The 14,877-nt window shown below is 43.9% G+C and overlaps 1 protein-coding gene across 2 annotated transcripts in view; it reads right to left on the reverse strand.

Annotated features, from left to right (window-relative positions):
• The window catches only part of GTF3C1 (general transcription factor IIIC subunit 1), a 115,469-nt gene that overhangs the window by 30,086 nt on the left and 70,506 nt on the right, over positions 1-14,877 (reverse strand). For both annotated transcript variants that reach the window (XM_023516723.1, XM_003795750.3), the window contains exons 25-28: positions 12,674-12,816; positions 10,495-10,576; positions 3,669-3,781; positions 1,080-1,142 (exon numbers count right to left, since the gene is read on the reverse strand). In XM_023516723.1, coding sequence (XP_023372491.1) covers positions 1,080-1,142; positions 3,669-3,781; positions 10,495-10,576; positions 12,674-12,816 — 401 coding nt within the window. The remainder of the gene's footprint in view (positions 1-1,079; positions 1,143-3,668; positions 3,782-10,494; positions 10,577-12,673; positions 12,817-14,877) is intronic.

The raw sequence follows: 14,877 nt of genomic DNA on the forward strand, positions 1-14,877 counted from the left end.
ACCTCAAACTCCTGGGCTCAAGCAGTCAAGCAGTCTTCTCATCTGGGCCTCCAAAGTGCTAGGATTATAGGTGTGAGCTGTTGCACCCAGCCAAAAGCTGAGGTTTTAAGTCTAATATTTAAGGCAGAAAATTAAACAGAAGAGGGAAATGAGGTGCGGCAAAGGAACTAAAAATATAATTGAGCAGGTGTGTTGTGTGTGTATGGGATATGGGGTGTGTGTGCCTATGGCTTGAGGAGTAGGGCACTGGCCCCATATGCCAGAGGTGGCGGGTCCAAACCCAACCCCAGCCCCAAAATTCCAACAACAAAAATATAATTGAGCTATGCAGCATAGCCTTCCAAATTATAACTTATAAATGATAAAATTATTTGTTTGTTAGAGATCACCAACCTTCCTTACAGCTAGGCCAGTAACATTTGAGGTTAGGGGGTCAGAAACTTTTTCTATAAAGGGCTACATAATAAGTATGTATATTTTAGTCTCTGTGGACTACATAGACTTTGTGGCAACTACAGCTGACCTTAAACAACACAGTTTGAACCACAAGAGTCCACTCGCCCGGGGATTTTCTTCTGTCTCTGTAGCCCCTGAGATAGCAAGACAAGCCCCTCCTTTTCTTCCTCCTCCTCAGCCTACTCAACATGAAGACAAGGATAAACACCTTTATGATGATCCATTTCCACTTAATGAATAGTAAATATATTTTCTCGTCCTTATAATTTTTTAAATAACATTTTCTTTTATCTAGCTTATTTTAATACATATAACACATAGAGTATATGTTAATCAACTGTTTGTGGTATCAGAAGGGCAGAATTCTGGTCAACTGTAGGCTCCTGATAGTCAAGTTACTGGGAGAGTCAAAAATTACATATGGGTTTTTGAACGTGCAGGATGTTGGTATCCCCTAATCTCTGAGTTGTTCAGGGTTAACTGTACTGAAGTCTGATGTTCTAGCATAAAAGCAGTATAAACAACACACAGAATGGGCACTACTGTGTGCCCTGGATTACCTGGGGCTATGCTGTGAGCAACCAAATCAAGTAGCTGAGGAAAGGTACTCTGTCAGTACTTGCCTGTTAAGTTCATCCGGCTTCGGGATTTGATCTTTTTCATCCCCAATTGCCAAAACTCGGTATCTGCGTAAGAAATAAAAGAAGAGCATAATCTTCACTCTCTGAGCTGATGCTTGCTCAAGATGGCCATTTATCGGCTAAAATGCTGGGGGAAATGTTAAACTCACCCGAAGTCAAACACTGTACTTAAACTAAACTAAGAATAGACCATGTTCTGCCCATTGAATGAGCCTGTTATGAAAATGAGGGTGAGGAAATATGAAGTGCGTATTTACTGACAATTATGTAGCAACATGGAAAGATGTGAATTGGCAAGGATCCGCTGTTAATTGTTAAGGGAGCAGGACATAAAAATGTAGGCTTGTTGCAATTAAAAAATAAGCACAAGAAAGATGACTGGAAGGAAATACCCAAAAGTAATCTAAAGAAGTAAATCTTATAGAAACAGAGAGTAGAAAGGTGGTTACCAGACGCTGAGGGGGAGAGAAGGGGAGATGCTGCTTAAAGCATACTTTAGTGAGACAAGAGGAATAAATTTTAGTGATCTAAGACGCATGGTGACCATAGTTAATATTAATATACTACTATATATATATCAAACTTGCTGAAAGAATAGATTTTTACTGTTCTCATCACAAAAAATTAAGTTGGTGAGGTGATAAAAGAGAGTAGCTATTTTAGGTACTAGAACTGCAAATGATTTCTCCATCATTTTATTTATTTTTTTGAGACAAAGTCTTACTTTGTCACCTTTGGTAGAGTGCTGTGGCATCATATCTCACAGCAACCTCAAACTCTTGGGCTCAAGTGATCCTCTTGCCTTAGCCTTCTAAGTAGCTAGAACTACAAGTGCCTGCCACCATGCCAGGCTATTTTTAGAGACAGGCTCTCAGACTAGCTCAGGCTGGTCTCCAACTCCTGAGTTCAAGCAATCCACCCACTTCCACCTCCCAGGGTGCTGGAATTACAGGCGTGAGCCACCACGTCTGGCCTCCCCATCATTTTTTTGAGCATTATTTAATATTTTACTGTATTACTACCAAGCAACTAAATATAAGAATGACTCATGGTACTGCTTTTTAAAAAGCCTGGCCATTTGTAAGATATTTCCTTGGTTTCTATAAAACTAAAGTAGAAACTTATCTTTGCAACAGTAAACTCCTCCTAAAATTTAGTATCAAGAAAAAGCACCTTTTCAGAAAAGCGTATGTATGACTTTCAGCCAAACAAGGGAAAATACGGAACCGTATTATGTGTGCTTTGCCTGCCACAATGCTCAGGATCAAAATTAGTATTACATTGTGACAATTGCAGCTTTTCCTTTCTTCTAAATAGGTCATGAACTCTGCTTTAGAAATCTTTGACTGTTTTTTTTTTTTTTTAATGACTAGCAATTGCTCCATAACTATACTACAAATATGTGGGAATATAATTAAAATAGGTCAACAGGCCATTGAAACACCTGTGGGACTGAATTTATTATTTTTTTTTCTTTTTTCTTTTGTAGGATTGAATTTAAACCATGCCATTTGGGAATTCATTTTATTGCAAAGACAAAATCTAACCCCCCGACTGCCCCAAACACCGAAAGGGTATCAACTTTGAAAATGATTACAAGTTGCTCTTTGAGCACTCCATAAATTATGTGTTGAAATGAATGAAAGAATGACATCTCCAATTGAAATTACAGAGAGCAAAAATACTGTACAGTTCACAGACAGGAACTGACAGATGAACATCACTGCTTTATAGGAAGAAATTCAGAAAATGGCTAGAGGAGCTTTTTTGATGAGGATGGAGGAGAGAAGGGACTCACATTTGGACAACTAATTCACAGCATTTAAGATTTAAAATTGTACAGGGGCTTGGTGCCTATAGCTCAGTGGACAGGGCACCAGCCACATACACTGGAGCTGGTGGGTTCGAATCCAGCTTGGGCCTGCCAAACAACAATGACTTCTACAACCAAAAATAGCCAGGTGTTGTGGTGAGTACGTGTAGTCCCAGCTATTTGGCAGGCTGCAAGAGAATTGCCTAAGCCCAAGAGTTTGAGGTTGCTGTGAGCTGTGACGCCACAGCACTCTACCAAGGACAATATAGTGAGACTCTGTCTCAATAAATAAATAAAATTGTACAGGGTTCTGTGTTCACATACAACTATGTTCAGATATTGAGCAGCTGAGCAGGAAGCAGTGAGGCTCCAGAGTCAGACCCACCCAAGTTCAACTCTTGGCCCTGTTGCTTACAAGCACTGTGACCTTGGGCACATTATTTCTCAGAGTTTCCTCATATGTAAAATAAGTAAACTTAGCAAAATGCTACCCCTAGACAAGAAGCCTGAATTAAGTCAATAGGAGAATGAACACAAGCTCCTGGCAGGTGCTAAGAAAAGTAGGACTCTTCTTATTTTCAAGTCACCCATCAGAAGAGATCAGGTGTCCAGAAGCAAGAGAGACAGGAGGATTAGCTGCAGGACCTAACGCAGCCAAACAGCCGTGTGCTGACAGGGAGACGCCACGACAGTCTCAGCTAGTTGACCTTTTCCTCTTGCCCTGTTAGGTCACCTGGAACCATCCCATAAGCCCTTACCTGGCAAACAGCTCCTGGAGTGTGTCTGGAATTTCAAAGTTGGAATTCTTTAGGGCTGAACTGAACTTCTCCTTAAGCTTCTCCACAAACTCTTTAAACTCGCTGGCACAAACCTTTGACATGAGAGAATGAGATATTAAGCCCTTTCTAATGGGGACTTTGCTAAGATGCACCAAGGAATGTCTTATTGAACAAATTCCCACACCAGTTCCGTCCCAGAGCCACCAACCAGCTGCTCCGTCTGCCCCACAGGTCACCTGTCACCTGAGAAGGCTGGGCTGTGGAGGTAGATGCTGTCACCATGCTCAGGACTCTGGAGCACTTTCTATTGCCTAAGAGTATAACAGGCCTAACACCTGTACAGCCAGTGCTCTCACAATGAAGAGATAACTTGAATGCACACCATGCAGGTCCCAGAACACCCAGTGTCTCGAGGCAAACCTGTGCCTTGTCACCTCCCTCCTCCCAGGCCTGGCTCCTCTGGTACAGCCAGCCTCCTTCTTCGCCCCAAATCTCATACTCAACTGGTGAACTCCAATCAGATCTTCCTCTACATCTGCACTGCAGCTGTCTCAGTCCAGGCCCAGATCTGGTTAAATAAACTTATCACATCACCCCGGGTGCACTGCCACAGAATAAGTTCCTGTTCCTCCCTAGGTGCCACGGCTGTGCAGGCTGCAGCCCTGTGGAGCCTGGCCTCAGCCCCGATGCTGTGCCCACAAGGCCCCAAGCTCCCTCTCCCCTCACTGCCTCTGCCTTGGCTGCTGCAGCTTTTGGGTCTCATCCAGTGCCAACACCTTTGCAAAGATACCATGGGTCACTTATTCTGTTTCTCCCCATTCTTTCTTATTAGAGGAGCTGGCCTCAATCTGCTTTAGGGAGACAGGATGAGGGACAAATCGTGATGGCCTAAGCCAGGGATCTTCAACCTTTTAGCTTCTCTGGGCCACACTGGAAGAGTCATCTTGGGCTACACATTAAATACACAAACACTAATGACAGCTGATGAGCAAAATAAAAGGTCTGTGTATAACTTTTTCTTTTTTTTTTTTGAGACAGAATCTCACTTTGTCACCCTTAGTAGAGTGCCATGGCATCACAGCTCACAGCAACCTCAGACTCTTGGGTTTAGCAATTCTCTTGTCTCAGCCTCCCGAGTAGCTGGGACTACAGGCATCTACCACAACGATATCCACCACCTCAGATAAGCAAAAATAGTCCTCACATAATAATTCCTAATTATGCAGCAGCCTGTTCAGGGTCTTTCAAAATTGTTGAGCAAGTCCCAAGTTTGTGATCACTAATACAGAAAATGTACATATCTAGGTAATAAAATATCTTTGTTTTTTTTTGATACTTTTATTTTAAAAGTAAAAGAAAAGTACGCAGTGTAAAACTAGTGGGATATTTGACACTGTATTTGAGAAATAATGCATCAGTATGTGGTTTGATGGAAGTAGCTGCAATTCTCAGCAGTACATTCTCAAGGTGCTCGTCAGATATTTTGGTTCTAATTTTACTCTTACTGTGTTTCATTCTTGAAAACAGTTGCTCGCAAATGTAGGTGCTGCCAAAAAGCAATGACATGAATAAGGCATGACTGTGAAGTGAGGGATATTTATCTCTGGAAAGACAGGAGCTACAAAAGCCCAGTAAAGAGGCATAATCAAATTTTTCTTTAAGTTGAATGTCATTTCTATGCATTCCATTTGAAAGTCGGCAGGTGAAAATGGAGTCACAAACGCACCAAAATATTTATTATTTTCCTGGAAATCTTGAAATCTATTTTCAGATTATTATATCAAATTGAAAAGCAAGTCTGCATATTTTTCGCTGTTTACAGGACTGTGTTTAGCCAACATGGTAAAATGCAAAAAACTGTTTGCCTTATTTTGAGCTTGCCATAATTTCAGTTTTATTTGGAAAGCTGTTATAGTTTGAAATATTACATTGATAAGTTGGTTTCATCTTGAAGATGAATGTTTAACTCCTTTAAACAGTTGAATTCACTAAAAATGCTAAATCTGTAAGCAGGTTTTCATCATCAAGTTCTGGAACAAATATAGTTTTTGATAACATAAACAACTAGAAAATGTGTCGCAAATTGTAAAATCTTTTCAACATTTGGCCTCGATTTAGCATCTTCTAAAAAGAAAATAATGTCACCATAGTCAGTATCAATACTTTTAAGGAGGCTGGGCACCGTGGCTCACACCTATAATCCTAGCACTCTAGGAGGCTGAGGCGGGTGGATAGCTTGAGCTCACAAGTTCCAGACCAGCCTGAGCAAGAGTGAGATTCTGTCTCTACTAAAAATAGAAAAACTGAGGTAAGAGGATCGCTTGAGTCCAAGTTAGAGGTGGCTGTGAGCTATGATGCCACAGCACTCTACCCAGGGGGACAAGTTTGACTCTCTGTCTCAGAAAAAAAAAAACTTTTAAGGAAGTCCTGGAATTGGCCCTTATGAAATTCATAGTCTTGATGACAATTTCCACAACATCATCCATTTTTAAAGCTTTCATGCATAAATTTTCTTGATGTACTTTGCAACGATACTTTATCAAATATGAGTTTTGGGCAGCAATTGCATCATTGTTTATTAATTTTACAAGCCACTCTCTTTTACCTAACATCACTGAGGCAACATCAGTAACTGTATCAGGTACGTTGACAATGAACAAGAAAATCACTTCCACTCTAGCCTGGGGCAACAGAGTGAGACTCTATCTCAGAAAAAAAGAAAGTTGTTTTAACATATTTTTTACTATTTCATATAAATCTCTTGATTTAGTTGTTTAACAGCACAATGAAGCCATTTCTTTGATAACATTATATTTGTCATCAGTACCTCTAATAAAAATGGCAAGTTGGGCCAGGCACAGTGGTTCATGCCTGTAATCCTAGTACTCTTACAGGCCAAGGTAGGTGGATTACTTGAGGTCAGGAGGTGGAGACCAGCCTGAGCAAGAGCTAAAAACAGAAAAACTGAGGCAAGAGGATTGCTTGAGACCAAGGGTTTGAGGTTACTGTGAGCTATGATGATACCAAGGGTACTCTACTACCCAGGGCAACAAAGTGAGACTCTCTTAGGAAAAAAAAAGTACACTGAGCCATATTTACAGTATCAGTGCTATCATCCATTGCCAAAGTGTAACATTTAAAATTAGCAGCTTCGGCCAGGTGCCAGTGGGTCACACCTATAATTCTAGCACTGTGGGAGACAAGAGGCAGGAGGATCACTTGAGCTAAGGAGTTCAAGACTAACCTGAGTGAGAACAAGACCCCATCTCTATCAAAACTAGAAAAATCAACTTTCTAGTTGATTTTTGGATGTTAGGGCAGAGCCCACAGTCCCAGTTACTCAAGAGGCTGAGGCAGGAGGATTGCTTAAACCCAGGAGTTTGAGGTTACTGTGAGCTAGGCTGACACCACTGCACTCTAGCCTGCGCAACCGAGTGAAACTTCTTTTGATACATTTTTTTCTAACTTCTTCAATTCACCTGGCCATATCCTGGTGAGACAAACTGATTTTAGAAATATCCCCTTTTGGCTCAGTGCCTGTAGCTCAACAGCTAGGATGCCAGCTACATACACTGAAGGTGGCAGGTTCAAGCCCAGGCCAGGCCTGCCAAACAACAATGACAACTACAACAACAACAACAACAACAACAAAAAACAGCCAGGCATTGTGGCAGGTGCCTGTAGTCCCAGATACTTGGGAGGCTGAGACAAGAGAATGGTGTAAGCCCAAGAACTGGAAGTTACAGTGAGCTGTTACACTACAGCACTCTCCTGAGGGCAACATAGTGAGACTCTGTCTCAAAGCAAACAAGCAAAGATCCCCTTTTTAGGGCTGGGCGATGTATCTCAAGCCTGTAATGCTAGTATTCTGGGAGGCTCAGGCAGGTGGATCACCTGAGCTCAAAAGTTCAAGACCATGGGCAGTGCCTGTGGTTCAATATGCTGAGGGTGGCGGGTTCAAACCCAGCCCTGGCCAAGAAACTGCAAAAAAAAATTTTTTTTGAGACCAGCCTGAGCAAATGTCAGATGCTGTCTCTACTAAAAATAGAAAAATTAACCAGACACTGTGGTGTGTGCCTCTAGTCCTATTTAGGAGGGTGAGGCAAAAGGAGCTCTTGAGCCCAAGAGTGTGAGGTTGCTGTGAGCTATGACACCACACACTCTACTTACTCTAGTAAGACTCTGTCTCAAAAATAAACAAACAGGGCAGCGCCTGTGGCTCAAAGGAGTAGGCCCCATATACCGGAGGTGGCAGGTTCAAACCCAGCTCTGGACAAAAAAACAAACAAACCAAAAAGTGGCTCTGGGCCTGTAGCTCAGTGGTTAGGGCACTAGCCACAAACACCAGAGCTGGCAGGCTCAAACCCGGCCTGGGCCTACCAAACAACAATGACAACTACAACAACAAAAGAGCCAGGCATTGTGGCGGGTACCTGTAGTCCCAGCTACTTGGGAGGCTGAGGCAAGAGAATCGCTTAAGCCCAAGAGTTTGAGGTTGCTGTGATGCCATGGCACTCTACCAAGGGCAACATAATGAGATTCTATCAAAAAAAAAAAATCCCTCTTTATTTCATGGCAAATTATATCTGCCATGCTTTCCATACATTGCTTAATAAACTTGCTATCAGCAAATGGCTTTGGTTTTTTGGTATTAAATGTGCTACCACATAACAGTCTTTTACAATGAACTGCAAAATTAAAAAAAATTGTGTTGATAAGACAGACTTTTCTTCAATTCTGCTGTTTCGTCCTTTTGACATAATCCTTTATACCCATTGAATTTGGCAGCGCGTTTTTGCATATAATGCCTTTTCAAATGATAGTCTTTGAAAACTTGCACAAATTCCTTATAAATTAAGCAGAGTGCCTTGCTATTTGCCTCAACAAAAAGGTAGTCATCTGTCCATTTTTCACTGAACAATCTTCTTTCATCTATAATTTTTCTTTCTGGGGGTCCTGTTTTCTTTTGAGATGTTATAGAAGCCATACTGGGATTAAAAAATAATAGATAAGGGACTATATTTACTTGTACCATGAAAATTAATTGATAGGAAAATAGGAAGCAAGGTTTGGGTCCTTCCACATCTTGCCTGCTGTTGCAGGGCAAGACAGAGGGCCAAATGTAAAGTGTGGTGGGCAGTGTGTGAGGCACCACCAAGTTGTGGAAGTACCCTTTAGTAATCCAGTAAGAATGCTTATCTGATTCCTAAATAACATTAAACGTCTAACATTGCAATGGTAGTTTGAAACATTAATAATTACTGCCTTGCAAAGTCACCACGAGCACATGTACATTTGATGGTGTTCCTTTCACTGCGCTTGGATGATAACACACTGGAAACTATAGCCACACATGTGTACAAATAGTGACAGCATATCTATGTTTATTTTACTTGACATTGCAACATGACCTTATGCCTACAACGTTCACACTTCACACTCAAGAACTGCACAACTGAGTTCCAACAACAACGACAACAAAAAAAAAATCACAAAACAATCTCATGCTTTTTTTTTTTTTTTTGAGACAGAGCCTCAAGCTGTCTCCCTGGGTAGAGTGCCCTAAAATCACGGCTCATAGCGACCTCCAACTCCTGGGCTCAAGCAAGTCTTCTGACTCAGCCTCCCAAATAGCTGGGACCACAGGCGTCCACCACAACGCCTGCTATTTTTTGGTTGCAGCCATTGTTGTTGTTTTGGCAGGCCCGGGCTGGATTCGAACCCGCCACCTTAGGTGTACGTGGCTGTCACCTTAGCCACTTGAGCCACAGGCGCCAAGCCACAATCTCATGTTTTAAGTAAATTTACGATTTTGTGTTAGGCTGTATGGGCCTGCAGGTTGGACACCCCTGATCCAAGCCACTTAATGGCAGCCTCAGTCCCCTATGTTAATTAACAGTGACCCAGACTTGCTAAGTCTCCTAGGAAAGGCTGCCTCCTGTGAGCCCAAGGCAGGGCTTTTCCTGCTTCTTCTGCCCTGGGATTCTGCAGCGAGGACCTGAGCTCACCTTGCAACTAAAGGGTGACCAGCATAAGGATAGCAGCTGATGGCTGGGGAGTATAGACAACAAAGTGACTGAATGAACCTGGCATCTTGAGGACATCTCTGCTTTTGCTGCACCAGCCCAGGACTGCCTACTTCTGAACTGTGTGGCATTTGGGAAAATACCTTAAGCACTCATTAGGTTAAGTTTTTCTGTCACTTGCAACTGAAAGCACTGCTAATCTCCTTCCCTGACCTCCACAGGCCTATGCCTTCTCTCTCTGGAAGCTGATGGTACTGTTACATGATGGTCATCTACTCCCGTGACTGTCCCACTTGCCTGTGGCTCCCTCAGGGAACAGCTGCGTCTCCTTTTCCACTAGCATCACCCGGCACAAGGCCTGACTCACACACAGCAAAGTAAGCAAGGGATGAACACACTTGGCCAAGCAAAGTCTCAATCTGCAGACAGCTCTCCTCCTTCCCAGCCACCCACCACAGCCCCATCTGGACAGAAACTTAGAAAGAAACTCATACCCTATCTGCAAGCTTTCTAGGAAATGTGCTTCTAATTTCTGAAGAGCTGTCCTATTTTCTTAACAAAATTGGCCCAAGGCACACCAGTATTTCAAAGTGGCATGTCAAATTCTAACCCCCTTTAAAAACTGATACTTGAAGTCAGATAAAATGAGGTACAAGGCACAAGAGCTGAGAAATTGATTTCCCAGAAGAGCAGGGAAAAAATGGGACCCAGAGGATGTGACCAAAACCTAGATGGCTCTCTTCAGAGCAGGAGGAGCCCTACCACTGCACAGGGCCTACCTTGGGGTCATCATAGTCACATTTTCGATTCATGAAATCCTCAATAAGTGCTTTATCCTGATACACTTCAGCGAGGCAAACCCTGTAGAAAGAGAAGACAAAAATGCAGTCTGGGAATTGCAATCCTGTTGGAATTCAGAAGTATCAGAAGAGTTCTGCTCTAATATTTTTAGCCTTGGCTAACTGTGAAGTTAGAGTTACTTATGTATCTGTAGGACGACTATAGCTTCTACAAATGCAGGATTTAGGGTCAGCCAAACCTGATGACACACCTGTTGCTCACACTTTACACGTTGGCTCCTCTGAGTATCCATCCTCCACTGGTAACTGAGGGCCTTAAATCCCACCTGCCCCTTACAGGGATTTGGCCAGGGCCAAATGAGCCAACCTATGTAAAAGCAAACTGTACATTTGAAAATACCATACAAGCATTGGTGTTTATTATTCTAAAAGATCTAATCTCCTCCAAAGTAAGAGGTCTGTCCCCTCCACTAATCTTTATTTCTCTATGATGTACAGAGAACTGGACTTGCCCAAAAGGAAAGGAAGGGAAATACTTGCTAGGCTCCTGGTAGCCAGATACTGCAGCCTCCAAAAGAGCATGCCAGGCAGAGACTGTTGTTCTATTTCAAAGCTTGGGAAGGTGTGGACTCCTTCCCAATCACTACACAATCACTAAGTGATGGGTAGACAGGAAGGTGTGCTTTTTATGGTAGTATCATCCTCTGGCACCAATGAAGAAACTGTCTCTATGTAGACAGATGCCCCAAACCGAGGCTCTGAAGGCCAACAGTAAGGACAGAGATCCTGGCCAGCCAACTCTGGCGCTCCATCGTGCTCTACTGCCCAGAACTGCTGCCAGGGGAAAAGGAGGGGCTTTAGCCAGGGCTCAGGAAACCTGAGTGCAGGATCTCAGTCCACAGCCAACTCATGTCACCCTGGCCAAATTACATGCTCCCTCTGGATCTGTTGGACTAGGTGATCTGAGCCCTTTCAGATAAAAAGTCTAACTCCTGCGCCAAGGGGAAAGTGGCTTCACTCAGGAAAGCCCCTGGCTATAAGTAACTAAGCAGCTGGGGAGACTCTTCCCTGAGGCACCTAGAGACCTACGTGGTTGTCCCAAAGGGAAAGAGAGGTACTGCTGGCATCTAACAGAAGCCAATACGCTGCTAAACTTCCTACAATGCACGAGACAGGCTCCGCGACAAAGAATTATCTGACCTGCATGTCAATAGTGCCAAGGCCAAGAAACCCTGCTCTAGCGCTGAGTTTCCTCCACAGTAGATGGCTGGACTGATTTCTCTCTACACTCTGATTGTCTGTAGGTAACCCTGTGGCCCAACCTGCAGCCAAGCTCTCTTCCTGATTTGTGGCAATGGCTCAGATGGCCAGCCAGTGGCCATGCTTCCTCCCACCCTGTTCTATCTCCACTCCTGCCCTACTCTCATGATGGCTACAGTGCTTTGGTACCTTCCTGCAGCACTCTGATGCTCTCTGGTCCTCCCCACTCAAGCCCTTCTTGTGAAGGGAACTAGAGGAGGAATCTGGCAGGGCTGGCAGTGGCTTTATGGCCTTAGCTCTGTGAGAAGGAGATGGTAGGCCACTGGTATTTATTATTAATAAGATCTAATAATAAGCTCACGGGGAACAGTCCATGACTGGATGCTTTGCAACTCCCAGACAGCTGAAATCCTCACATATTCCTAGGTCATGGCTAGGAACACTCAGGGAACAGCTAGCTCTGGTGAGAGTATGGCGAGTATGTTCTCTCTAATAACCCCAGGTCCTGTCTAGCTTTTCCCTATGTGATGGGCCACTGTTACATTGCTCTAGGAGCTGCTCTGAGTGCTGAGACAGCCGTTGAGAGTCAGCCTCTGCCTCTACCACCCGCTGGGCATGTGGTATTCATTTCTTCATCTGGAAAAAAAAGGATATTAGCACCTGCTTTTCCAGGCTATTCTAAAGTCCAAATACCACCAGGCATGTGAAAATGCCCAGAATGAGGTCTAGCCCTCAAAAAATCAAAGTCAATCTCAAAATAGCCTATTGGACAGGCCAGTGTGCTCCATGTGGACTTCACACTAGACTCTTAAGCAAATGAGATGAAAGACAAATAAAGAATGAATAGAAATATTGGGTAACCATGTCCCAGTGTGATAAAATTTCAAATGTGGCTTACTTATAGTTCAGATAGGCTTGTGGATTTCTCACTATGTAGCGAGCTCTTCGTCCGACTGAATGAGATGTTTTATCCAAAGACTCTTCAAAGGTACCATGCAAAATGTCCCGCACGACCTGCCAGGGGACAAATGGGCCCTTGACCTGGATCAAACAGAGAGCAGAGACAGAAAATCACTATCTTTAGAGCACATGTTACGGGGAATTAATGGAAAAGAATGGGGAAAATGTGTTCTATGGAGCCTCTGTGCTCCGCAAATCCTCATTATTGTCACCTCCCATGTCTAAATCACATTCACTGGGTGCCAACTATTTGCCTGGGATTGACTCTGGGCAGAGAAGAATAGGACAAGCCCTTGATGTCCAGTGGAAAGGAGTCTTACATCTCTAGGAATGAGGTGTCCCGGGAAGAAGACAGTGTAAGTTCCAGTGAGTGGACTGGAGGTGCAGCTGACACTGAATTGTGAAGAACCCTTCTGGCTCCTCCAGCTGCATCAAGGGTGGGGCGGGGGGCACCCTTCCCATCAGCGCTACAATGACAAAGCCATTGTGAATGCAGGAAACAGGAATTAGGGACGGCATCATGTTATCTTTGGGATCTTCCTTGGAGAGGGGTTGGTTGGAATTCAGGGGAGGACTGTGGAGTAAGAGAGTATGGGACAAACAGTGAAGAAAAGGGATCTACCTCTTTCTACCACCCTTTCGTGCCGCCCTACTGGTGGGTGTGAATGTCCTGGCTGATGCTATCAAGGGCACTGACAATGCTAAAGAGAGAGGCAAATGCCAGGTTCCCCCCAGGCCATGCTCCAATGCAATCATCCAGTTTCTAATTACATTGGCAAATTTGAAATCACTGATGATCACAGAGCTAGGAAAATTGTTGTGACCCTCACAGGCAGGTTAAACAAATGTGGACTGATTAGTCTCTGATTTGATGTACAACTCAAAAGATCTAGAAAAATGGCAGAATAATCTGTTCTCATCCCACCAGTTTGGTTTCATTGTACTGACAACCTCAGCTGGCAACACGGACCACAAAGAAGCAAGACAGAAACACACAGGAGGGGAAAAATCTTGGGATTCTTCTTCCAGAAATGTAATACATATTTACAAAATAAAATGCCTTGATGGAAATAAAAAGGGGATGAATCTAATGAGCCTGTAGGCAAAGAGCATCCTGGGCACAGGACCTCTAACTAGGTTTCTCCTGGCTGCCATGGCTGAGACTGAGACACATAACCAGGCTCTTAATAAAGCTTCCTCACCTACTCTACCTGCTGGTACCACTGCCTGCAAGGGGCTCTGGACTGAAAGGTGGCAGAGATCATTCTGGTGACTCCTGAGTCAGACTGGCTAGATTGCCTCCCCCCACCCGACCCCCATGCTGCTGCAAGGACAAACACAAAGTAGCAAAGCATGGAATCCAAAGTCAGTGATTTGGATTCCCTTGTTCTAGAGAACAAAGTGGGAGAACTCTGGCTTGGGCTCCTTCTCAGAGGCAGTGAGATCAGAGGAAACAGGAATAGTCATCCCAGGGGGCCAGGAGGTACCAGAGGCAACAAAAACAGTGGGATACACAGAGAGAGAACCCAGTAATCACACCCTCTTGGCAGGATCAATGAAGCCTTTCCAGAGAATACAAGTAGCTAGGGAAAGATAAATCAGTTTTTTAGATAAATGAGGGTAGGAGGAGGGGAGCAGGACAGGGCTGGATTCCTGGTGAAGAGAAAGAACAGATCTGAACTATTTTGCCTGGAGCGAGGCAAACATTTACATGTATCTAGCTGAAGGCCAAAAACAAATGTACAAAATGGTATATAGGGCAGTGCCTGTGGCTCAGTGAGTAGGGCGCTGGGTCCATATACCAAAGGTGGCAAGTTCAAACTTGGCCCCGGCCAAACTGCAACAAAAAATAGCTGGGTGTTGTGGTGGGTGCCTGTAGTCCCAGCTACTTGGGAGGCTGAGGCAAGAGAGTCACCTAAGTCCAAGAGCTGGACATTGTTGTGAGCTGTGATGCCACAGAACTCTACTGAGGGCAACAAAGTGAAGACTCTGTCTCTTAAAAAAAAAAAGAAACAAAATGGTATATAAATTTATAGGATTTGGGGCTATGCTTCTCCTGGCAGCCAAGTGGAGTAGATGAGGCAAGTGGGCCCGGGGCTAGAGCCCTGGAAGGAGGGGCCAGAATGTGGGAAGGACAGGGAG

Source organism: Otolemur garnettii, unplaced genomic scaffold (assembly GCF_000181295.1).
Source record: "Otolemur garnettii isolate 467f Iridium unplaced genomic scaffold, OtoGar3 scaffold00096, whole genome shotgun sequence".
NCBI classification, from domain to species: domain Eukaryota; kingdom Metazoa; phylum Chordata; class Mammalia; order Primates; family Galagidae; genus Otolemur; species Otolemur garnettii.